At 36.9% G+C, this 27,785-nt stretch overlaps 1 protein-coding gene across 7 annotated transcripts in view; it reads right to left on the reverse strand.

Moving 5' to 3' along the window:
• Nucleotides 1-27,785, reverse strand: part of NBEA (neurobeachin) — a 736,578-nt gene that overhangs the window by 52,247 nt on the left and 656,546 nt on the right. For all 7 annotated transcript variants that reach the window (XM_058437671.1, XM_058437670.1, XM_032150485.2 and 4 more), the window contains 2 exons: nt 27,214-27,333; nt 14,090-14,242 (listed from right to left, as the gene is read on the reverse strand). In XM_058437671.1, the coding sequence (XP_058293654.1) occupies nt 14,090-14,242; nt 27,214-27,333 (273 nt within the window). The remainder of the gene's footprint in view (nt 1-14,089; nt 14,243-27,213; nt 27,334-27,785) is intronic.

A 27,785-nucleotide genomic window follows, 5' to 3' on the forward strand; every position in this document is an offset into this window, starting at 1 on the left:
TACCCTTGCAGAAGCATTCATTCCCAACACTGCAGCCAGAGTGATTCTTTCAAAATTTAAGGAAGATCAGTCACTCTTCTACTCAAAAGATTGCAAGGACTTTACATTTTACTCAGGGTAAAAAGGCAAAGTACTTAAGATGGCCTTCAAGACCCTGCGTGATGCTCCCCCACTATTACTCAGTCCTCTTTTCCTACTGTGTGCCCACTTGCCTACCCTTTCCTGGCCCACTGGCCTCCTTGCCAAGCACATCCCTGCCACAAGGCCTTTGCTCTAATGTTCCCTTTGCCCACAGTGCTCTTTCCCCAAGAGAGTCACTTGGCTCCCTCCCTCTGCTCCTCCAGGCCTACCTCTAATCTCCCTCCATAGGGAGGCTGTCCTGACCTCTCTCCCTTGCAGGTACTCATGGTCCCCTTTTCTTGCAGTGTTATTTTCTACCACCGATCACCTTCTAAGGTACTAGATATTTCACTTTTAAAAAATTGTCTATCGCCTGTCTCCCTTTGGTCAAAAGTGAGCTCCGGGACGGCAGGGATCCTTGCAAACACATAAAACATCACTTGGAACACTCAACAGGTATCTGTTGAATAAACACTATCAGTGTTTACTGGGACTGTTTGTTTATTTGTCTGTGTCCTAACTAGAGTGCACCTTCTGAGGCCACTCACTGAGTTGCTCATCCTTGTGTTCCCAGAGCCCAGAGCAGGATGAAGCGCATGACAGCCCCTTCATAACTAAGGAATGAACGAAGGAATTTCTCTACTCTAGCTTCACTTAGAGTAGGATCCATGGCCATTCTTTGTATTTTCCATAATGCCTTGCTCATAACTAGCTCTCAGTAAAGACTTAAGGAACGAACAAGTCCTCAATTTGAGAAATAAGGAGGACACTGCAGTTCCAAGAGATAGGGTGTCTTACTTCCAAGTGTCATGGTGTGTGGTAAGCTGCACCTGACAGTGATGACTTGAACAAACCTTGAGAATGACCCTGTATGGCAGACACACCTGAATGCAGTTGAGAGTCTCAAGCTAGGGAATTGGGGTGGCCAACCTGGAGATCCATTCCTTATCTGTGAAGAATATCTGAGCCCCCCTCTGGCCCATCTCTTGGAACTCAGGCCATAATGGGAATCAAGGCCCTTTGTTTTGGGTTAAATGAAGCTTGCCAGACAGAGGTTGTTGTGGTTGGGTGGGGGAGTGTTAAGTAAAAATGTGATATAAACAGCAGGTTTTTTGCAAGTGGTTGCAGTTCTGCTGTCCAGTCTGCTGCCACTGAGCCATATGGGTCCCCTGTCCAGCCTGCTACCACTGGACTTTCCCCAATAGGTAAGTCCCCAGTAAAACTCTATGTCATGCTCGCTGGCCCTGGGTATCTTCTTTGGCCTCTAGAACCTGGTGCCATCCCTGTTGAAGTTAATAGGGGTTCAGCACAACACATGGCTAACAGGTGTTCCAGAGATGGCACTCAAACACAAGATGTCTGTCTTGATATTTTGAATTCCTACATTAAGACTTCCAAAAATTCTTATGTTATTTGCTTGAAATTCTTTTTTAAGCTGGGGTTTTTAAAAGTAGATTATACCCCAAATGCAAATTTTTACATTTGCATTTGGGGTATAATCTACTTAAAAAAAAACCCAGCTTAAAAAGGAAACATTTTCTTTGAAATACGGACATTCTGTAAAGGTTATAATACAATATGAGCAGAGCCATACTGGAGCTTGGCTTCCCCTGCCTCAGTGGCTGTGCATGCTCTGCTGACTGCAGACAGCCTGTACTTGGCTCAGCAGCACCAGGAATCTGCTGGGCTGAGGGCTAGATGAGATTATCAATGCACATCCGTGAAAGGGCCTTTTTCTAAAACAAATTTTTAAAAGGGTAGATTATGATGGATGAACCCAGCATTAGGGTAATGTTATCAGAGATACTTTCTATTTCTGTCCTTTGTCAGAAGGTCAGATTATAATCAGGTTAGAACTAAACACAATGCTTTATTAATGTTTCATGAGTAAGTCAGTCTAATAAGCCTAGCTTCATGTGGATAAATTAAACCAATTCTTGATGTATAAACTTAATGACCTTAGAATGCATTGAAATGTCTACTAAATGTGTCTGTATCACTTTTCCAGATATTCCAGCGAGAGCAAATTTTGTATTTCACAGCTCTTCAGTGAAACACAATTCTTGGCACTGTATTTACAAAACAAACAATTCTAACCAATTACATACATGTTATTGTCCATAACTTAAACAACAAAGTACTGCTTCATTTTTTTAAAAAATGAAATTAGGTTGTAGACATGTAAAGTCTGCTACAAATGCATCAAATACCTGCTGTTCAATTGCTGGCATGCAGTAATAAAGCTGGGCATTTAATCATCAATGATATCACTTTTTATAATATTTTGTCATCTTTGCCTTGAATTTCTTAATGACAGTTTGAAAGAAGAAGGAGGGAATACTCATAGATACAGAATACTAATCCATACAAAGAAATGGAGGATTTTTACCACTGTGAATGTCATTTCTTTGGAATATATGACATTTTCATTTTATACTTTAGGCTCATTACAAATAACTCTTTCAAATAAATGAAGATAACCCTAGTCAAAATTATAAATATACTAGAGCACATTTTCTCTAAACCTATTTCATAAGAACTAAATCCTGTATGAATTACCCAGCCAATATAAAGTTAGAAACTTTTAAAGTTACAAAACAACATAAAAAATAAAGCCTATATTCAAGAAATTTATGGAAAATTGAAATACTTGATATTTTATATTAGTGCCTAGACTTTGTATATTACATAAATACTCACCAAATAAACATTCCTTCAGCAAGTGTGAACATGTGTAGATAACTGGTTAAACTTTTTAGTTTTAACACAGATATCTGACATTATTTCTGCAAGAGATCAGTATGATCATTTCCTGGTAGTAGGATGAGAAAACTGACCAGGAGTTGGAGCAACAGAAACTATGAAAAAGGTGCTATGAAGGAAAACTTCAAGTTGAAGCAGCACAGGAGACACTGAGAGAGGAGCAGCTGCAGAGTCGCGCAGCCACATTTCACAAGATGTCTTTGCATAGCATTGATGCTTAAGACAGTTCTCAGAGGCAGCAGTGTGGGCTTGTCCTTTAGCTCTAATTCTGAAGCAACTAAGAATGGCTGCTATAGGTGTTACGGATATAGCTTTCTGTTGATACACAAGGTAGCTTTCCCTTTCCATTCTGTAGACTTCCTTCAAGGAAAACCCAGAAGCACAACACAGAAACAAGAAGCACTTTTCAAGTAAGGCACTCCTACACGCGATCCATTTCACCCAGCACTGCTTCCAGGTGATGCAGAGAACAAAGACTGGGGCAGTTTAATTATCCTGAATATGCAGAATTTTGTATAAAGCCTTTTGCTCCATGGAATAAAGGTTCAGTTCACAAGTCTTACCAGATTCATTAATTCCTATGATGAAATAACAGGAATTTGGTTTAGAATATAGGGAAACTGCAGTGCCTTGCTTCTTTCATTCCTTCATGAACACAAGTTGAACTTACTACTTACAATTAAAATGGACTATTCATTTCTGAGAATGTTTTATATTTCCAGAGATGCACAATATGTATCTTTCATATATTAGTCAGTTGCAAAACAATTCTTTTGAATCTGCGAGAGTAAATATTTGAGGAACAGTGGCTTCACTGAATTACATATGAATCCTTACAGTTCCTAGTGCATTGCACACAGCTGGCTGGATTAATATGTATTTACAGGGATGCTACACAGTGAGGCTTATTTTAAAGAAGCACACTTTGATCAAAGTCTGCTTATCAGCACTTTAGATGTTAAAAAGACAAGTTATAACAGGTAAGAAGTATATATAAACAGAAGTCAGTTCTTAAACTGGTCATGTTAGTATCGGGAGTAAATTATGTGTTATATTTAATTTATGTGCAATATAAGTACTCTGAGCAATTATAAATTTTAAAAATTTTTACTCAGAATTTGTATTCATGTGTTTTATTCTCTCTTACAGTAAGAGAGAAAACCTACTTCAGAGTTTAAATTGTCTTTATAGTATTATACTATTTTTTCAGGCTATTCCTTTCAATGAATAATCTGTTAATTCTCTAAAACCCAAATGACATGAAACCATCTGGTGAGAATCAGGTTTTTTTAAAGAGACTTTTTAAAAGAAAACCTGTGTATTGATCACATGTATACTGAGATAGACCAGAGTGTCACTGATGAAAACTGAATTTTAAGTCTGGGTCACAATTAGGTGTTTGGAGGCCATCCAAGCACAGATACAGACAGTTTGCAAATAACAAACAGGATATTCCCAAGTTTCTTTATAATTTGGTGACTGGAATATATATTGCAGTAGAAACAGTATTATTCTACTATGGTTTTGTTCGCAAGTCAATCTTTAAATTAAATTTAATTCAAAATACAGGTGGAATTTTACAGACTTCAAGATGGAACTAGGGGACACTACATTCAGAGTTCCAACTTGCGACACCAAGCATGGTTAGTTAGAAAAGCACTTGGGTTCAGACTTTCCATGAACCACTTTGCCTTCCTAGGCCTCAGTCTCCTCATTCAAATAAAGGTGTATTCTAGCTCTAAAATCCCATTACTACAAAGCTTAGAATGTAAATGAGTATCATTTCTTCCATTTGTAGAATTGAAGAAGGACACCTTTCCTCTCATACCAGATGGGCAGAGGGAGCTGGTACTTCCTCAGCTGTAAGTTGAGGGTCTCCTGTCAGTGAAAGGAGGCCTTACGGGTGAGGGTGGAGGGTACAAGATATAGAAACAGGGACCACAGACAGTCAGGTCCTAAAAGCTGCTGGGGCTGGACCATGCTACTGGTCTTGGATCAATTCTCATCTCTTCCCGTCTTCTGCTCACCCTATGGAACTGGCTTCTGATTTCCTTCTCTTCTCCTTTCTCCTCTCCTCCACAGCTCCTCTTGCCACCACCACTTACTTATCCTGGAGACTGTGAATAAGAATACTGACACCTTGATAAGGTGGTGGTATTTGGCATGTAAATTTACCTCAATGGGGCCGAGCGTGGTGGCTCAGGCCTGTAATCCCAGCACTTTGGGAGGCTGAGGCAGGCAGATCACCTGAGGTCATGAGTTCGAGACCAGGCTGGCCAACATGGTGAGACCCTGTCTCTACTAAAAATACAAAAAATTAGCCGGGTGTGATGGTGCATGCCTATAATCCCAGCTACTCAGAAGGCTGAGGCAGGAGAATCACTTGAACCCAGGAGGCGGAGGTTGCAGTGAGCTAAGATTGTGCCACTGCACTCCAGCCGGGGCAACAGAGTGAGACTGCATCTCAAAAAAAAAAAAATTATTTTTACCTCAATGGGTTTCAGGTTAACACCTCCTCAGGTAATATTTTTTTTTTTTTTTTTTTTTGAGACAGGGTCTTATTCTGTCACCTAGGCTGGGGTGTGATGTTGGCTCACTCTCCACCTGGGCTCAAGCGATTCTCTCACTCAGCCTCCTGAGTAACTGGGACTATGTACCACCATGCCTGGTTAATTTTTTTTTATTTTTTTATTTTTAGTAGAGATAGGGTTTCACCATGTTGCCCAGGCTGGACCTTGAACTCCTGGTCTCAAGCAATCAATCTGCCTTGGCCTCTGAAAGTGACTTTTTAAGGATTAAAACAATGATGCACCTGAAGTTCTAGCACAGTATCTGGCACAGAATACACACTCAAATGGCATATGCTATAAGCACTATCATTGCCATTATGATATCCTGGTCAAGCTTCATATCAGGATGACTCAGGACTATCACTAGGGTATGGGGTAAGGTGGCTAAGATTAGGGTATCCATTCTGATTTGCAGCAGTTGTCAGCAGTTAAGTCTTGGAATGAGGAAAGAGGAGAAAGAAATGCAAGCAGCTACACTAGGGGAGAAGAGTGCCTTAGGCCAGCCAGATAGCTGTTTGCATGTAAGAAGAAGTGTTAACCTGGTGCTGCCTGTAGTAACATTAATTTACTAAGGACGGTTTTGTCACTTCATCTTTTGATATACAACTTCCAAATCAGCAGTGGCCAGTGAAACTTGAGGTAGAGGCTAAAGTCACTCCCTATCAGAGCTACAAAATTCACATTTCCTCTAGGGCCTCACTGAGCACTTGACTGATTCTTAAGCCTTATAATAAGGGCTTGATACAATGAATTATCTGGTTTTGTAGTCTAGAAGAGATTGTAAACTACCAATTTTCATCGGTATGGCTGAGGGCTATTAAAGGAACTGTGCTGATAGCTGAGAACCTGGAGAAGAAAGTAGAAAATAATAGATATGGAATTATATCACTTCATGGAATGACAATGGGCACTCAGGATGATACACTTGACTTTTTTAAGTAAAAAATTAAGTATCATCCTTTGTATAAAAGGGCAGGGAACAAAGTAGTAATAAATTTTAGAAAGAGAACCATAATACAAGGAACCGAAACTACTCAACAAGGAAACAAATAATCCTATTAAAAATGGACAAAGGATTTAAATAAACATTTCTCAAAAGAATACATACAAATGGCCAACGGCCATATGAAAAAATGCTCAACATCTCTAATCATCAGAAAAATGCAAGTTAAAGCCACAGTAGATATCACCTTATACCTGTTAGATTGGCTATTATAAAAGAGATGAAAGATAAGTGTTGGCAAAGATGTGGAGAAAAGGGGAACAACTACACTGTTAGTAGTGGCATAAATTAGTAAAGCCATTTTGGAAAACAATTTGGAGATTCTTCAAAAAACTAAAAATAGGCCTGGTTTGGTGGCTCATGCCTGTAATCCCAGCATTTTGGGAGGCTGAGGTGGGAGGATTACTTGAGCCCAAGAGTTCAAGGCTCTTCCATCTCTATAACAAATTTAAAAATTAGCTGGGTGTGGTGGCATGCACCTGTGGTCCCAGCTACTTGGGGGGCTGAGGTGGGAAGATCACTTGAGCCCAGGAGCTCAAGGCTGCGGTGGTCACTGATTGCGCCACTACACTTCAGTCTGGGCAAGATGAGATCCTGTCTCAAAACAAATAAGCAAACAAACAAAAACAACTAAAAACAGAATTACCATATAATCCAGCCATCACACTAGGTATTTACCCAAAGGAACTGAAATCAATATGCTAAAAGAATATTTGCATTCCCATGTTCCCCGCGGCATTATTCATAATAGCCAGGATATGGAAGCAACCTAAGTGTCTACCAATGAACGAATGGATTTTAAAAATATGGTATATATAAACAATGAAATAATATTCAGCTTTAAAAAATAACAGGAAATTCTGTCATTTGTGGCAACATGAATGAACCTGGAGGACATTATGTTACATAAAATAGGCCAGGCACAGAGACACAAATAATATATGATCTCACTTATGTATGGAATCTAAAAAAAGTCAAACTCATAGAAGCAGAGAGTTGAATGGTAGTTACCAGAGGCTGATAGGAGATATGGATAGGAAAAGGGGAAATGTTGGTCAATGGGTACAGTTACAGTTAGGAGGAATAAACTCTGGTGTTCTATTGCACAGCAAAGTGACTGTAATTATTTATATATATATATAAATATATATATTTTAAATATATTTTAAATGTTTTTACCACAAAACAATGATAAATATTTGAGGTGATGGATATGCTAACTATTCTGACTTGTATACATATATCAAAACATCATAGTATACCCCATAAATATAAACAATTATTAATTGTCAATTAAAAATAAAATAAATCTTAAAAGATAACCATAATGCTTCAAAAAAGTTCTCGCTTAGGAAAATATAGAAACTTCATTTATCTGGAAAGTTTATTTAGTTGGATTGCATTACCACCCAACACACTAATTGAATGTAGCATTTTCTGTAGATATAGGTAGGTCTTGTTTAGCTTATACCAACACTAATTATTTAATGGTTTCTCATCATTAATAATTATTAGCTTTTCCTACATTCAAAAAATTTGGGATATAATACTGTCTAGGGGATTTGTCTTTAAAAGCAAGACTTTTCTATTTCATTTAGGCACATCAGTAATAAAATTATTAATTCTGGGGGCATACAAACTTCTTTGACTATGAAGAACACAAATTCTGTGTCTATAATGAATCACTGTTTCATTAAAATAAATCTAAAAATGTTTTAGCATTCAATAAATACATGAAGAGATGCTCAATATCATTAGTCACTAGGGAATATATATTAAAATTGTAGGTTGGGCGCAGTGGCTCACGCCTGTAATCCCAGGCCAAGGCGGGCAGATTACGAGGTCAGGAGATCGAGACCACTCTGGCTAACAAGGTGAAACCCCATCTCTACCAAAAATACAAAAAATTAGCTGGGCGTGGTGGTGAGTGCCTGTAGTCCCAGCTACTCAGGAGGCTGTGGCAGGAGAATGGCGTGAACCTAGGAGGCGGAGCTTGTAGTGAGCCCAGATTGCGCCACTGCACTCCAGCCTGGGCGACAGAGTGAGACTCCGTCTCAAAAAAAAAAAAAAAAAAAAAAAAAAATTGTAATGAGATATTACCTTACATTCACTAGAATGGCTGTAATTAAAAAAAAAAAAAACAGGTAATAAGTGGGAGTGAGGATATGGAGGAACTGGAAATGTCATACATTGCTGGGGAATGCAAGGTCATTTTGAGAAACAGCTGGGCAGTTTCTTAAAAAGTTAAACATAAATTTACCATACGACCCAGCAATTCTACTCCTAGGTCTATACCCCAAATAAATAAAAATGTATGTTCACATAGAAACTTGTATATGACTGTTCATAGCAGCATTACTCAAAATTGCCAAAAAGTAGAAACAAATCAAATGTTCATCAACTGATGAATGGGTGAACAAAATGTGATATTCCACACAATGTGGTACCATTATGTAAAAAGTTGAGCAAAGTACCATTACATGCTACAACATGGGTGAATCTCAAAAACTACTCAAAGAAGTCAAACTCAAAGACCACATATTGTATAATTCCTTTTATATGAAATACACAGAAAAGGCAAACCTTTGGAGATAAAAAGTTGATTAGCAGTTGCCTTGGGCTGGAGGTGGGCAGGGGATCTTTCTGGGGTGGTGAAAATATTCTAAGATTAGACTGTGGTAATGGTCATATAACTGTTAAAATTTACTAAAAATCATTAAATTGTACACTGAAAACAAGTGAATTTTATGATATATAACTTATATTTTAATAAAGCTGTTAAAAATGTTTCGGCATCATCTAAGTGACAGCAAGAAAGTGATTTTGTTACATGTATCAGTGCTCGGTTCTTTTTAATGGCTAACTAGTACTTCATAATGTGGAGTTACTGTAGTTTATTTTAGTTTGTTTATCCATTTACCAGGTGAGAAATATTTGGGTAGTTTCCAGTTTTTGATGAAAGCAAATAAAGCCATTATAAATATTAATGTACTTGTATGAATATAAGCTTTCATTTTTGGGGGGCTAAAACCAAGGAGCAGGGTTGCTGGGTTCTATGGTGTGTTTATAAGAAACTACCAAACTGTTTTCTACCAGCAGGATATGTGAATTTCAGCTATTGTGCATCTCTACCAGGGCTTGGAACGTCAGAGGTTTTTTGTTTTTGTTTTTTTCCCCCCTTTTAATTTTTAAAGCCATTCTAATGTGTAATGGTAGCTTACTGTGGTTTCAATTTGATTAATTTTAATTTGTGGATCAATTTTTGATATGAGGCATCTTTTTCATGTGTTTATTTGCCATCTATATATCTTCTTTGCTGAAGATTCTTTTGCCCCCTTTAAAAAAATTAATTCTCTAAATATTGTTTTACTTTTATTATTTTTGAGTGCTCTTTATATATTTCAGATCCTAGTCCTTTATTAGATGTGTTTTGAAATATTTTTTCTCAGCCTGTGGCTTTCTTTTAATTTTCTTACAGTAGTGTTCAAACAAGCTAAGTTTTAATAAAGTCCAGTGTATCAATGTTTTCTTTTATGGGTTGTGCTTTTGTTGTCATATCTAAAACATCTTTGCTAACATAAGGTCAGAAATATTTCCTCCTATATGTTTCTTTTAGATGTTTTATAGTTTTAGGTTTCAAACTTAGGTCCATGATCTATTTTGAGTTAATTTTTTTATATGATGTGATGTAAGGACTGAAACCTTCCCCTCCTTTTTCGGATATAGATATCCAACTCTTCTAGCACCAATTTTTCCAGCACCATTTGTTGAATGCCAATTTATCTTTATTTTATTTTTTTGAGAGAGGGTCTTTCTCTAGTGGAGTGCAGTGGCACGATCTCAGCTGGAGTGCATTGGCGCGATCTCAGTTCATTGCAGCTTTGACCTCCTAGGCTCAAATGATCCTCCCACCTCAGCCTCCCAAGTACCTGGAATCACAGACACCATGCCACCACACCTGGCTAATTTCTGTATTTTTTGTAGGGACAAGGTTTCACCAATTTATCTTTAAAGCCTGTTTTGCCATGTCTATTAATCAGGTAAAGCAAAGAACACAGCAGAACAGCTAAGAAGACAGTGTGAGCTATGAGCAGAGAGGACAATAAAAAGGAGGAAAAACTGTGGGGACCAATTTCCATAGCGAACAAATTATTTTTCAGTGGACAAATCTGGAGGCATTTGACCAATCACTTAGTCCACTGTTTCCTACGTCTGCATTTGGAAGCATCAGTGCAGACGTACTCCTAAGAAGAGATATCACTGAGGACCTTTACTTCCACCTATCTTTGTTATGACATTGGCTCATTTACAGAGCAGGCAGCTTCTCACCAAGACCACTGACTAGCTGTGTTTCTATTTCCAAACAGCATTCTGCCCAGGCTTTCTCTATGTGGAGAAGTATTTACATGTATTATAATTGAGTACTAGTTAAAATACTTAGTAACTCCTGTTCTCACTGAAATTTGCTATTGTTAATGCAAGATAAGGGAGTTGTTGCAAAAACTGAAAGGAGACATTCATACTATCTCTCCAATGAGCTATCTCTCCAATGGCTTCTTTTCAATACAAAAAAGTCTCTGCTTAAATAACTATAATGAGAAACTGATCTTAGATAACTGCTTTCAAAAATGCTAACGCCAAATGCCCTATGCTTTTCACAACACAATTTTGTTAATTTAGGCCTCTACTAGAAACTTAAGACAAGATGGTTTAGATCGTACACATGAGAGCCCATTTCCCCAATTTTTAAAAACATATGTCCTTTCCCTGTATCATAGTAAATCTTCCCTCATCCTAAAACTTTCTTCTCAAACTTTTAGTCTTTTATTAAGGCAAATCCCTGTCCTAAAGTTATCTCTACATTGAATGGAACGGGTACCACTGAAATTAGTACTCTCCTAGCAGGAAATGTGCCCTAGTCCTGGGACTGGGAAACAACAGTGGCCTCCTGCTCATCCAGTCTGCGCTACTGCATGTTTGGAAGTCTAAAAAATGTCATATACATTTCCTGGTACATTATCAGTAAACATTAGCAAATTAATAAATGTGAAATGTCCAGTGGATAATAAAGATAACTACTCTATTTTTCTTTAATGCATATTTAAGCTTAGTATACTTGCAGTCTTTATCTGTGAATGATCTGCATTAACCATATCCATGATGTTAAAGGAAATAAATAAGGTCTCGAGTGATAATTATAAACCTAAAAGTAGAGATCCAATAAACTCAAAGAATTTCACAAAGAAGAGATAATATCAGAGGTAGCTGGCATACTGGAAAGAGTATGACTTAGGAGTCAAAACTTTCCTGTACTTGAATCTGGGCTCTGCCATGGATAAATTATGAAACATGTCTGGCCTTCATGTTTCTTATCTGTAAAATAAATGTTAAAAAAAATCAAGTGCCTTGCTTAATGCCTGACAGGTAAGAGGCACTTATTATCAGCACCCATATGATAATTCTGTTCAACAGCATGATCAACAAAAGCATTGGTCCAACAACTATTGGCTACTTTGCTGGCCTGAGTGAAGGATTCATTCAGTTTGACTAGTTTGGACTTAATAAACTATATGATAACAGCAATGAGATTACTACACCTCTATAATTCATTCATTCATTCATTCACTCAGAAATATTTACTGAACAACTAGTATGTGCCAGGCAGGGTTCTGAGCTCTGGAGCTACAATGGAATGATGTGACTGAGAGACATTGATATACAGTGAGCTTTTAGGGTTGCATGTGTAGAGCTGGTATCCTTACACTGATATTTATAGATAACATTCAAGTATGTAAGAATAATGTGATGAAATACCAATTCTAAAAAGAAACAGAAATTTTCAGAAGTATATATTACCGAAATATAAGTCATTCACATTAAAAATATAAATTGAAGAAATAAGCTATTGTTCAAGGGAATAGTATGAAATAACAGCATATATCTGAAAGTGCCAATTTAACAGATTGAGAAGTGAGAGGGATTGGAATAAGACTTATGCAAAACATGAAATTTTCTTAAAAAAAGCGGGGGAGACCACATTGCAGATTATCTAGATGATGCTTTTAAGCATAGGTAGATTACATCAGCAACTTTCTAAAATAAAGTACATTAAAAGTAAAATATTTCTTAGAGACAGAAAACATAGCTCCAAAATAGAAGAAAGTGTGTGACTGACAGTAAAGTCCAAAAGAAAAGTGACAGAAAATCGAGAGGAGGGGAGGAGAACCCCATATTTTATGATTCTGTTTATATGAAATGTCTAGAATAGGCAAATCTATGGAGGTATAAAGTAGATTTGTGTTTGCCTTGGGCTAGCTGGGGGGAATGGGGAAATCAGGAAAAATCGGGGAAGTTGCTAAAAGGTATGGGATTCTCTATGAGGTGATAAAAATGCTCTTAAATTGATTGTGGTGATGGTTGCACAACTTTGTGAATGGACTAATATACTTTTTTTTTTTACTTTAAATGATGAACAATTTGCATAGGCTATGAATTGTATTTCAATCAAGCTTTTTAAAAAACGAGGATTAAGGAATATGTGAATTCCCTTGTAATGTGTGGACCTTATTTGAATTCTGATTCAAATAAATAAGCTGTAAAATAAAATATATTTATGAGACAGTTGGAAAAACTTGGGAGTGAATGAAACAGGGTTAAAAATATATTTGGCGTCATTGGCTTTATTGATGTAATTCAATAGTACACTAGAGAGGCTGTTTTGTAAAGTGGTTTATTGCCATGTACTATAACCATGTTGGGATTAAAATCTCCTTAAATATGTGTAAAATGTATTAAAACCCATCAAATTCCCATATGTGAACATTCTATTTATACATTTCTCATTTAAACACCCAGGTATCTGTAATATAGCTTAAAATAATGATGTTTTCTTCTGGGAGGCCCAGGTAGGAGGATTTCTTGACCCCCAGAGTTCCAGATCAGCATGTGCAACACAGTGAGATCCTATCTTACCAAAAAAAATCTTTTTAAAAAATTAACTTGGCATGGTGGCATTTGCCTATAACCCCAGCTACTCAAGAGGCTGAGGTGGGAGGACTGCTTGGGCCCAGGAGTTTGAGGCTTTAGTGAGCTATGATTGCATCACTTCACTCCAGCCTGGGCAACAGAGTGAAACACTGTCTCTAAAACAAAACAAAAAAAGATGTTTTCTATTTCAGAATGTTTATACCATAAGGTATGTTTCACAACATAAATATCCCACATATAAATATATTCTAAATAAATATTTTTCCGTTTTGAGCGTTTTTATAAGTGAAAAAAGTGTTCAGATTTAGTCAGTAGACAAAACTAAGAAATAGGCATTTATTTTAAGCACTTTAGAATACATTATATTAGTCAACAGATGCTCATCTGATTGCCTTCTCCTAAGGGAGCAAACATAACTGAATTACCATTGCTTTATTAGTCCTCATGAAAGGAAAATCCACTCTACAATAAGGAATGCTGTCAAGAAAACAGTAAAATGTTTTCTTTTTCACTTAAAATTTTAATCTTGTATTTATAGATGTTAATGGGCAATTGGTAATATTATAGTAAAGAACAGGACAAAACAAAACTACAGAATATGTTAACTTCCTGATGACTGCTCAAGCAAAAGCAAAATCTCTCTTACCATCCTGTTGATCCGCACAAAGTCTTCAGGTTTTTTTGCCCAAGGGGGAAGATCAACATCATTTACCACTACTTCATCTTCCCTGACACCAAGATTATATCCATTACTGTTGACAAACATCTCTGGTAGGTAGTAGAACTCTGGAATCAGTTCCTATCAGGAATAAAAATGAAGCATATTAAACCACTTTATAAAAATCAGTTGAATAAAACTATTAACTTATAACTTATTAACTATAAATGGAATAAAATAATTTCTTAAAACCAATATTTTATGAATTAATTCTATTCTATTCTTCATTTAATTTTATTTAAAGATCTGAGAAGATGAACCATTTCTTGTGAACAATTCACTTGAAAGTTTATGTTTATGACAGATGATATTTTAAAATGTTACCTATTTTCAATCTTATCCTCCCATAAATTAATGAAGAGAAATGAGTATACAAATTAACAACAGTTCACAATAGCATTAGAAAACAAATATGTAAAGCTATATAAACAAGTTTATGTTGTGTAAAATCTTCATCTGAAAATTTATGAACTATCCAAAGTAAAAACTAATTGCCAGTATTTGTAATAGATCACGTATTTTCTACTTTTCCTTTTAACTATACTGACAATTACAATATGTGATTTTTATAAAGAGATTCATAGTTTTTTGACTTGATAAATTATTTTTATATCAATCACTGAACACAATAAAAGAGATGATACACAATATGATAAACAGTTTTAAATATTTAATGCATGCCATAGAAATGACAGGTTCTCAATAAACTGGATGCAAAGACAACTTGTGTAACTTGTATGTAAGTGTAGCATAAACAACTGGATTCAAGGAGAACTTGTGTGTGATGTACAGTGTCTAATTTGAGGTTTCTGTTACTTTAGAATAAATCTGATATAGAAATGAACTGATTTTAATACCCTGAAAGTTTTTGTTGTTGTTTTTTTTAAAAAGTAATTGGGAGAAAATTAAAACAAACTACTGTAGTTTTTATGTGTACCATCCTGATCATCTTTTTTCAAATATCAAGATAGGGTTGTGAAGCTACACATTTATTTGTGTAATATGATCAGCATTGATGGCATAGCATCTGAAATTTAAATCTCACTGTCATCTTTTCTAGGGATGCATAGAAAAAATTAAAACCACCACATACTGAGGTCTTCAAATAAACTGGATCCCTAACTTTCTAGAAAAGCATATATAAAATCTTTCTTTTCACGAGTTTTCCTGCTAAAACTGATATATCTGTTTTAAGTGGGCGTTCATTTTAGCAATGCTCTGTGTGAAACTGACCATTACTCTTATGATGATCACTGTGAGCCATAAGAAAAATATAAATGTTCATTTTCTCCAGCATTGTGGGTGCATCAACAGGCCCATATAAATGATTTTTCTGGATAAATGGAGCTTTGCTTTTTAAGAATCTCAGTTTTCTTCTATTTAAATAGAAATCTTTCTAAAATCCTTTACATATTTCCCTGACATTTACTTATGCATATAGTGAAGGTTTTTAGTACCAGAAACTGTGATGTGTACTCAGGAAACAAAAAATGAACAAGACATGGCCTTACTGTCAAGTAATTCATAGTCTGGCCTATGGGGCAGATGTAGAACCAGATGGTTATAATACACAATAGCAGCTGTGGAAGAAGGGAGCAGAGAGGAAAGAGCAGGGGATTCTGCACAAGTCAGGAGAGACTTCGATGGAGATGGGACATTGAGTTGGAGCATGGCTAAGATGAAAACCAGAAGAGGGGGCTGGGCACCCTCAGGGAGTTATATGGAGTGGTGAGAAACTGAGCATGAGAGGAGAACAGGTATATTGTGGGTAGATCAAGACAAGGGAGGGATGAGATGGTGGGAGGTATATGAGGCCAGATGGATGAGAAAAGTTTTATGAAGGAGACGCTGTTTGGATTTTGTCTTATTGGTTTAGAAATTTTAAAAAAGAGTTTTTAACACAGTCAAATTTGTTTTATAGCAAGACACTGGGTGACAAAGTAAAGGAGAGATTGGAGAATGGGGAGATGTGGTGTATATGCATGTGTAGGGAGGAGAAAGAGAGAAGGGCAACTGCTAAGTGTGGAGAGAAAGGGGCCCTACTGTGGAACTTTATCAAAGAGGGGAAATCTACAACAGAGCTAAAGAGAGGGAATTAGATGGCTCACCCTAAGAGCCAACTGTGTATCAACAATAAACTATGTGCAAGACCTCAAGGCCACAACGAAAAAGGAAAAGAGAATTCTAGTGGAATTAATACAAATTAATATAATTTTTCAATGACTCCAATATGAACAGGGAAATGGAGAAGAGGCTGAAAAGAAAAACCATACGGTAGAAAACACATGTTTATTTGCCAAAAATCATACAGTTTAATTGAAGGACAAGACAGGCTAAAGGACGCTTCAGCAGTGACTATTCTATCAGCAATGACTATCAGGAGTTTGATTTCCAGGCTGGGCAAACATGACAGTATTTATCAGTCACGGAAGGAGCAGTTTGGTATGATTGCTGACAGGAGAGTAGAAGTAAAGAATCACTGCTGTTCTCATGTATTGGCACCCAATCAGAAATGCATATTATTATCTTATGACTTCAGTGTATTAATGTAAAATATATAGTTTCTTCTGCTCTTACTTTCACTCTTTGGGAAAACATGAGGAATTAGTAAAAGGTGCAGAGAAGGCAAAGACGATTGCTATTTGCATATGTTCTGGTCTTCATGTGACACAATAGCAGTAACACCCTAAAGGGTCCAAAGTGGGAAGGAACATAAGCTTGTGCAGCTGCTCGGCTGGGAGTGTGATTTATATGTACTAGACTCACACAGATCAGGTGTTTCCCTTAGTGCCTTTCATCAGTTATTTGTGCTCATGTCCTATCTCTATAATGAGGCTATAGAAGCTTCCTTGAGGGCAGAGAGGAACCTATATATCTACATGTATATAGCAAAATATATTTAGTTTTATTTAAACAACTCAAATAGTCTTAATTTATCTTATACCATCTTGGCACTCTATAATGTTTTTCACATATTATTTCCCATTCTTTCCTGTATAAAATATGTGGTTGTTATTAACCTACTTACCAGTACAATGCAATTTCACTGAAAGTCATTAGATTCACAAAGGCGCAAGAAACATAGGATGTCATATTTATTAATGTGAATAAAATTTGGGAAAATGCAACTTTAGTATGAATAAGATCTGGGCAAACGCAAAGTTTTGAGCCTATTTTGTGAGGTTTATGTTTTGTTGGATCCTTCGTAGCTCTCGGTGCTATACTTTGCGTGCAGCAGGTGCTCATTTAATATTAAACTATTAAAGATATTGGATGAAGTTATTTTAATAAGACTGGAAATCTTCTGGGGAATATGCAGATGGTCGGAAAAATGCCTCAAGATGGGGAAAGAGTGAATGAAGAACTTTATTAAATAAAAGGAAAGGGATATAAACCCTGACATGAAATCTGCCTTTTAAGGGGAAACTTTTCTGTTTAAAAAATGTTATCTTGCTTATTCAAGTTACATTTAAAAGGCTCAAAAGTATAAAATAGCTCAATTTAAATACAGAAAAAGTTGATTTTAAAGTTGCCATCAGAATTGTTCTCAAACTGCAGAAGTGGCAGAAGACTAATTTCATTTTCATTTAGGCACTCTAGAAAGAAGGGCACTAACAGCTGGCCTCCATCAAAGAACAATGCAGGCCTAGAAAGATCTGTCTTGATGGTTCTTTAGAAGGGCAGGAGGAAGAATACTCCAGTAGGATCATTCAAGGAGGCCCTAACTGGGGCTAGTCATAGAAAGAAGTAGTGTTACCAGGGCCTTCAGGACACCCTTCTAAGTAAGGATGGTTTTTTTGGCTCCATTCTTATCAGGCCACCCAAAATGTGGTCATAAATTAGGGCATTAACTAAGATATAGATGTAAGCTGTTAGAGGCCTGATGTTTGAAGGGACAAAGAAACTCTCCCAGATTTCTCATAATGAAAACAATCACTAAACAGTCATGTTTTAAACACAGATAGAAAGAAACTTCTGAAGCACAGCTTATTTGCAGAGCCCCTAGAGGTTTCAAACACCAGAGCTATCAGTGACTAAAGCTCTCTGAACCTGAAGTCCAGAGTTGGGGATAGTTTGGAGTTTTGTGAAGGGGATAGTAGAGGAAGTGAAATCACAAGAAGTCTAGAGAGAAGTAGCTGAAGCAGCAGAGGGGAGACTTTTTTTGGTCTCAGTTTTATTGTTTTACAATCTTGTTTCAAACAGCAATTTTTATTTAAAGTTAGTATGTAAACACAAGACATTAGTATAATTTATATTCACAATTCCATTATTGAAAAGATTTGTTGTTTTAAAAATATAAACCAAAGAATATGAGCGTTTCATCTCTGAGATTCAACTGGTTATATGCAAGATGACAATTACTACATCTGTGCTCCGAAGCCAGGAATCAACTTAAATGTTACCTGTAGTCATTCTGTTTTAAACCAGCAGGTAACATTTATTTTGGTACCTTTCTATGTCTTGGCACTGTTCTAAGTGCTTTACATATATTTTTTTAATCTTCACAAAAAGTTTGTGAAGTAGGTGTTCTCATTATTCCCACTTTATAGACCTGAACACTGAGGTAAAGATTGGGTGGGTAATTTGCTAATGGCTGCACTGCAAATTGGTAGTAAGGCCAAAAATCAAACCCAGATACTTTAAATCCAGGTTTCCTGCTCCTATATTCTGTATTTTGCCTTTTAAAGTAACAATCCAGTCATTCTTTTTTTTTTGCAATGGAGTCTTCTCTGCCGCCCAGGCTGGAGTGCAATGGCATGCTCTCAGCTCATTGCAACCTCTGCCTCCTGGGTTCAAGCAATTCTTCTGCCTCAGCCTCCCGAGTAGCTGGGACTACAGGCATGTGCCACCACACCTGACTAATTTTTGTATTTTTAGTAGAGATGGGGTTTCACCATATTGGCCAGGCTGGTCTTGAACTCTTGACCTCATGATCTGCCTGCCTCAGCCTCCCAAAGGGCTGGGATTACAGGCGTGAGCCACCACATCCGGCCACCATCTAGTCATTCTATATGACATTACTCTGTTTTAATTTTCTGCATAGCAATGATTATTTTCTCTATTTATTGTTGTATGCTTGCATGTCCCATCATAATAGAAATCCCAAAAGGTGGAGACCTTGTCTATCTTGCTAAGAATGGTGCTAACATATCATATGTAATCCATAAATATTTGTGAAATTAAAAATGAATCAAGATTACTATATGTTTACCATATCGTAAATTTCAGGCATTGAAATGTTGATTAAAAACTTTGCAGGCCCTGGTTTTCAAAGTGTGTTTCTTTTTTTGTTGTTGTTGAGACGCAGTTTTGCTCTGTCACCCAGGCTGGAGTGCAGTGGTGCGATCTCGGCTCACTACAACCTCTGCCTCCCAGGTTCAAGCGATTCTTGAGCCTCAGCATCTCGAGTAGCTGGGATTATAGGTGTGTGCCACAACGGCTAAGTTTTGTATTTTTAGTAGAGCTAGGGTTTCGCCATGTTGGCCAGGCTAGTCTCGAACTCTTGATCTCAAGTGATCTGCCCACCTCTGCCTTTCCAAGTGCTGCGATTACAGGCATGAACCACCATACCCAGCTCAAAGTGTGTTTCTTAAAGAAGAGGAACCTCATGGCTACCAGTGCGTTGAAGATAAAGGGGGAAGCTGGGCAGGCAGCAGCATTGGGATTGTCCCTTCTTCTACCAGGGAAATGTTACCTTATGTACATCAGAATCAAACAGGTCTGAGTTCAAATCCAGACTTCTTGCTAGCTTGGGCAGGTTTCTTAACCTTTTGACAAAAAGTTTATTGATAAGTAACATGGTGGTGATGTCAGCAATTAACTTTTAGGGTACATGTGAGGACTAAATGAAATAATGTTTATAAAATAATACATTTCATAACTTTATATAAAATATACTCTAGAAGCTATTTGGTCTCAATTTTTTTTAGGGGCACAGATCAAAAATATTACCTCTGGCACTAGAGTTTACCCAGTACCAAAGTGCATCCTCTAATTCAGTAAAAAAGTTCTGTCACTATGGATGTTTGTGTTTTAATGAATAGCTATGTAGACAGTTCAGATGATGCAAGTATTTTTAGCAAATATGAGGAAAAAAATAGCTCACAGCAGTCTGAGTTATGTGAGGCATGCAAAAATTCATCAGGTCTAGAGAGACGTGCGTGTGGGACTTCAGTCACTCACTGCCTCCTCAACCCAAGCCTGGAGAGCAACTGTTTAAAAAGGCATTTTGTTTCTGACCAGCTGCCTTACCCATTATCTTCATGTTCCTGAAATCGGTGATACAAAGAACAATGTATAGCCAATGGCTTATCTTATTTTAATGTAAATTCTTGGTAAGCAACTTAGGACCTGCCTCCTCTTTTTTTTTTCTTAAAAACCCATTTATGATTGCTGCTAATCAGAGTGTATATTCAGGGCTACTTGAACCTATGTTACGGGGTAACCATTCTCAAGCTTTGAGCTCAAACAAACTTTACACTTAATCATATTTTCTGAATATGGTTATTTAAAGTTGACATATATATGGACTAAATATATTACCTAAACTAATCAGATGTATTTTATAAATTGCTTGCTCATGAGATTTTGGTTTATGTCTAAATGCACACTCAGACTGTAGAGAATGGTACAAACCAAACTAGTACTTAAAATATCTTTAAAATTGGTAACTCACAGAGTTTTATCATAGATGGCTGTAACAGTCCTCCCATCCCATGAGTGAGCCCTTTGGCATCTCCAGTTTACTCCTCCCATAAAGAGGTGGAGTCTATTTCCCCCGTGTCTGAATATGGCCTGGCTTGTTTCAACACACAGAATGTGACAAGGTGATACTGCAAGTCTTCTTAGGGGAGCCTAAGAGTTAAGAGGCCTGGCAGCTTTTATTTTAGTCCTCTTAGAAGCCAGTTACCACATGCAATAGAGTGGCTCCCTTGCTAGAGAAACATGTGATAGAGACAGACATGCCCAGGCAGTTCCTGGCTGTTCCAGCCATCTCAGATGAGGCACAAGACATGTGAGCAAAGCCACTGTAGATTCTGCCGCCCAGTCAAGCTGCCCCACTGTCACTGTGTGGCTTAGAGGTTAGCTGTCCTTTTTGAGCCTTAACTCTGATTGCATAATTGTCGATGAATAAATAGTTGTTTTAAGCCTATAGGTTTTGGGGTGATTTGTTACAAAGTCATAAATGACCAAAACAGAAACTGAATCCTCAGAGTGGAGTGCTAAAGTAACAAAAAGAATTTAACACATGATTCTGGCTTGGGATGAGGCAGCAGGCAGAGGTGGGAGGGGTGGTGAGGAGCCTGGGGGGGTCTGGAAGATCAGCAAGGAAGTTGTTATTGGAAGCAGTCCCTCTTAAGTAGTGGTGGAAAATTAACATTGTCTTCTGCAATAATTTCAAAGACAGAAAAAGTACCTAATAAGCATGTGCTTCTGATTTAGAAGATTTCCAGGCAGAATGCCGAAAGTGACCAGTGGTTTCATCTAATGGTGTAAGCTATGCAAAAGAGATCAGCTTTCCAAGAGAGAGATGAACTCAGGAAGAAACTGTTCAGTTTTGAAGCAGTATTTCAAGAAACAGAAGGGCCTAGAACACTCTCTTCAGTTGGCAAAAGATTCTCAAAATAAGACATAGGTTCAGGAGGAAGATCAATTTCAAGGTGCAACAAGTAAAATATGGCCATAGAATAAAGCTAAAATCAAGGGTGTGCCTGTAAAACCCTTTTATAAAAGTTAAAATTTCAGGTAGTGTTTTTCAGACTTGCTCAGCTACACAGAGTGATTCACTAGAGAGAAGGATTCTTAGGGCATTATAAACAGTATCCTAATTCACAGCTTGAAAGAGAGAATCCTGTTCCAAAAGGATTTGTGAGTATTAGCTTTCTCTAATTTGATACACAGAAAGGCTACACAGTTTTAAACCTGCTGTACCAATTTGGGAATATGAGGCTTTGGCCCTAACTTTCTATGGTCAGGAAGCATGCAGAGAAAGATACTCAGCTGCAAACCATGCTTATTTCTTCTGGAAACAAAAGAATGATTCAGAGGGCAAAGCCAATGTCCCAGAGGAAGTAACCAAGAGCCATGGAAAATAATGAATTAGGGAGCCAAGCCCAGATAACAGACCTGGGCCCTAATCCATGGACAGTCCCTGTCCCTGCAGTCTAGGTAATTGATAACTTGTTCTTGGCTGGGTTTCAGAACTGCTATGAACCATTGACTGCTATGTACCTTCCACATTCTCCCCTTTTTGAATGGAGTTTCTACTGAAGTTTAACTGTTCTGTCTTACCACCACATGTTGTGTGTACATGGGACAGATAATTTGTCTTTTTAGTTCCTAGGTCTCCAAATTAGGAATTGCTGTGCCTTATCTGTATCTGGAGCTTATGTAGACATCGAGATACCAAGTTTTCAGTCTGATACAAATACTGGGATGGGACTTGTGGGGAACAAGTTGAGTATATTTTACATGTAGGAGGAATGTGAATTTTGACCAGATTCGGAGGACTGTGGTAGATTGTCTCTGAAGATGGGCACAGTAATCCCTCCACCCTCAGTGACCTCTTGAAATGTGACTTTGCAACCCAGCTCATCAGGAAGTGGAGTCCATGTCTACGCTTCCTTATTCTGGGCGGGCCCCATGACTTGCTTTGAGCAATACAATGCTGTGGAAGTAACATGATGTGACTTCCGGGCCTAGGCATGAAGTGGCCTTGCAGCTCCCATTCTTAAAATCCTCTTGGATATGAAGCAGCTTAAATAACTGGACAGACTCTGTGCTAGTACTGGCTTCCTCTTTACCTGCCTGAGTGTGAACTTAGGTGAGTCACTTAATATTCATGAACCTCCTTTACAAAATAGGGTTAATGACTACTACCTCATAGGATTGTTTCAAGGACTGTATCAAACAACCAACAAAAACATGTTTGAAAACTATTCAGTATTATTTTAAAAGATGGGTTTATTTTTATAATGTGTAAGTGTACTCCTACAGAGGCACATTAGACGCTAGATTGCCTGCTTAAGATAACTGCTGTTCTGCTGACTCTCTTCCCATTGACAAATTTCTGTTAATCAGCTTCTCTTTAAGGAAAAAGTCCAAGTAGTTTAAAATTTCCTAAATGAAAAACAGTGCAGGAAAACACCAAATATTACTAAAGGAATGGCAAAATGAACATTACAGCAGGCATTTTGTGTCTATAAATGTGATTTCTAGTTTATTTTAGCAGTTACGCTAAAACCCCACGGTATAGTTAATAGTATTATATACATTCTGTGAAAAAATAAGAACATATCCTCAAATGCAATTCCTAATTTATAAGCTTATGACAAGTTCAAGCTGCTGAGAAATTGGACCTGAAAGTATGTCTTAGAATGATAGAAGACCACTATTAACACTATCATAATTGTATACCTATTGCATCAAATCTGACATTTCAGTTTAATATATTTTGCTGAGAGAGAGTACCATTTTATGGCTTCCTAGTGAAATCAAATCCGATCCAGACGTTTTCACTTTTCTAATATAATTCATTGCAAGGTTTTAAAGCTGCCATCTCTTTTCTTTCTTTTTTTTTTTTTTTCAAAAGACTGATGCCCTGGCATTCATTAATTCCACAAGAGCTCATAATGGGTCAATGAGTCAGTGGCGAGCACCTCCATTAACTGTATTAATTTACACTATGTCACCTTAATGACATTTTGTCACAGCTACCTTTTCTGACATCTACATAGCTATTCTAAAAGTAATATAACAACTTTTGAAGGCATTAAGGAAAATTAGTGTAAGAACTTCAGTAAGTTGAATGTCATTGTTACCAAGACTAGGCTAGAGGGAAAGAAATTTAAAAAATAATAATAAAGTAAAAACTAACTAGTCTGACTCAACTCCAGAGACCTCTCTCCTGAAAGGTCACTTCAACAGCACTCCTTCTTCCCAGCTTGCATTCATTAGCACAGGAAGAGACTGACATTAATAGAGACAGACAGAATAAAACCATCTACTGCATCCTAGTTCTCTCCTATGTGATTAACTGACTAAGTTAGTAGACATTACAGAGATACTTTTCTTCTCTGGAAATGGGAACACGCTTCCTTAAAAAATACATGAAATGCTGTGTTTTAACAGCTTAGAAATAAGAGATAAAAACTTTAGGTTTTAACACACAAGTAGCAAAACAATTACTACTCGTAGCAACATATTTTTCTCTGATAAATCAGGTTTAATCATGAATTCAGAAGATTCTCAAGTTAGCACTAGTTATTACCAAAAGTCTTATCTTCTCTTTAATACTCTGGTCATGAGGATCCCAAATTCTGAGGCTATAAAGGGGAATATAAATATATTTGACTGGACACACACACACATACACACACACATGCACACACACACACGCACACACACAGGCACGCGCACACGCACACACACATTAAACGAACCATAACAAAGCTAAGACGACTGAGAAACCCTATTTGCAATGGAACCTTCTGCAACTTCAAAGATCTTTTTCAAATCAGTAAGAAAAAGACATGTGACCCAACTGAAAAATGAGCAAAAGATAGGAGTCAGTGTACAGGTCAATAAGTACATGAAAAATGTTCAACTTCACTCAGAAAAAAAAATGCAAACTAAAACAAATATAACTTAATTTTTCACTTGCCAGACTAGCAGAAGTTCCATTGTTTAATACAATAGTGATGATGGGTGTAGGGGGCATGGGGAAGGAGGTACCCTTGCACACTGCTGTACGGAGTGAATTTTCATCTTTGAGGATGATGGTTTGGCAATATCTTAAAAAATAAAAAAAGTATATTGACTTTGAGCCATCAGTCCCATTAATAGGAATTAGCCTTTATGTATATAGAAGGAGTCCATCAGGATGTCTGTGCAAAGATGTTCACTATAGCCTTGTGTTTCATAGTAACAATCAGGGAGAAAGATTCTCCATCAACCAGAGATCACATATATAAATTATTGTATATTTGTAGCATGCTGCCTTTAAAAAGAAAGGGGAAGTCTACATGGCAAGATATCTAAGATGTATTAACATATAATATGAAAGGTTCACAAGCGGCGGTAAGAGAGCTGAAAATGAGAGCGATCTGTGTAATGTCAACCTGGGGAAATGAGCTTCTTATGAACTAATTAAGTCTTTGGGGAAAAAAAAAAGCTGCATGTTTGTGTTCAGTACAGCTGCTTGAGGATAAAAAAACAAAAAAACTCCCAAGTTAGTGATAGCCACATTGGTCTTTGTCTTGGATGATGTGACCCCAGGAGCCCCCCAAATACAATTAGTAATAAAATGTAAATGTTTCTGCAAGGGTTGTGAAGAGGAAAATTCCTGGGAGAATTTAGAGGAAAAAGCCCAGTACAGGGCATTGGTTATCAGAGACTGGTGGTATAAAGCATCAGTGAAATTCTCAGGCTAGGAAGTGAAATCTAAAACTGTATATAAAAATTAGAATGACTGACCCCAGTATGTGTGTGGGCATGTGAGGGTGGATCTCTGAATTAAGTTGAAAAGCCAATTTTTGTGTATGTATATGTGTGATGATGTCAAATAACAGTGAGCAGGCATTTTCATTTGAAATAGGCTGATATAATATGGATATAGCTCTGATTTAAAATATCAATAATCTTAGCTGCGATAAGAAGCCTTCAATTATAGATGAGAATATGTAATTCACATACAAAATATTTGAGTGCTTTTTATGAACATTGTGTGAATTCTGGATACTACTGTTCAATGGGAGCCTATGGACTCCCATTTTCTGTATTAATTCTCAAAGCGTTATTATATAAGAAACAGACTCCCTCCTTGACTTCACTGGTAACAAATCATTTTAAATGATGGCTTATGGATATTTTAGAGTTTAGGTCTCAACAAAGTTGTAAGACCGTTAGAACTTCAAAGCTTAATATAGTAAGGATGCATATTAAATTCTCTTATTTTTTCTACAAATGTAAATATGTTGTATGAATAAATACTCATTTATGTAAAGTTTGATGACAACAAGTAAAACACACAGATATGTTACTATCTACTTGGCTCCATTTCCTTTATTTTCTGCTTTGGAAATATACTGAACAAGACTTGTATTCATCCAATTGTAGTTCAGTAACACTGAAATTGCCTTTTACAAATGTTTTGCAATAGAGAAGCATAAATATGTAAATGACAATTTTGATTTTAACTCACTAACTTTTGTTGGTTTAAGGCTCTAAATGGAATGATACCATAACATTTTTATACTGAGTGACAGTAATGGGAAAAAAATGTGCCTTGAAGAAAATGAGCTTAAAATAAGAAACACATTTACCTATGCAATAACCTGGCCATGTAACCTTATTATCCGGAAAAAAAAATGAGACAAATGAGAGAACAAATATATATTATTGCTTTGAATACAAAGTTTTTCTTTTTTAAAATAGGAGCCCATATAAATGAATAACAAATCTTTGTATTTAACAATAGCTAAGCAGTACCAACTGTAAAATTACTCTGCTCTCTGGCTGTTTCTGGATATTGTGTGTGTGTTGGTTTAATCTAATGTGTATTGTTGCATAGTATCCCCAGGCACAGTCAAGTAAAAGCTAAGGCTATACAGAAAAGCCTACATTTTAAATGGGTCTTGTCATTAATGCTTTATTAATTGCCCCAGGCTACGCAAACCCCAAGCCCGGCAAGCTACAACAATATGACACATTAAGGTCAAATCCAATTCCTGCTGTGTTTTATGGAATGGACCAAATATTGAGTTAACAGCAGGAAAGGCAATTTATAGGCTTTTCACATCTCCTGATTATTCAATCTAAATTAGGTAGGAATGTTTTGAAATAACGAAAACACCTTCACTGGGTAATATAAAATAATTTTCGGTTATTTTCTATAATGTTTAAAATTATTTCCTTTAAGGTTAGATGTACCATATAATTTTAATATGATGGAACAAAGCTGCAATATAAAATGTCTTATACATACCCACTTAAAAATCAAAATTTCCACATATTTTGAAATTTAATGAATATCAACAAATAAAAGAGCCTACCTTTACATCAGAAGTATCTCTCTGACTAGTTCTCCAAGACCTTGCAACGGACGAGAAGGTTCGATCTGGATGATCAAATTTTCCATCATTTGCATTGAGGAAGAAGGTTGTGAAAGGTTCCTAAGCAAAAAAACAGAATCAGCAATTTGACCACTCTAAACACAGCTGCCCTCGTTCCTTTGTGAAACATGGCTATCTTTAAAACCCTTCGAGGTGTGGAGGCAGAGCAGGGTCCTAGAAAGATGCCCCCAAATTAAGGCAGTAGGAGTTGCCCGTCTGGGCTTGACTAGGCCAAGGCAGCAGTTGTCAGTCTGCAACTCCGGCAGGTCACTTTGCTTCTGGTCTTCTCATCCGTGAAATGATGGGGTTCCAGTGCTCTATGATTTTCTGATAAATAATTTTGCATTAATGACAATTCGTAAGTTGGATTTTTCTTTCTAATAATTAAGGCTATACATATACTAACACTCAATAAGAAAAATCACTCTGATACTGATCACAAAAATCACTCGTACTGATCACTGCAGTGTGGAATTAGGTAGAGAATGTCCATCTTAGATTACCTGTGAAAG

Source organism: Hylobates moloch, unplaced genomic scaffold (genome assembly GCF_009828535.3).
Source record: "Hylobates moloch isolate HMO894 unplaced genomic scaffold, HMol_V3 SCAFFOLD_4, whole genome shotgun sequence".
NCBI lineage: Eukaryota > Metazoa > Chordata > Mammalia > Primates > Hylobatidae > Hylobates > Hylobates moloch.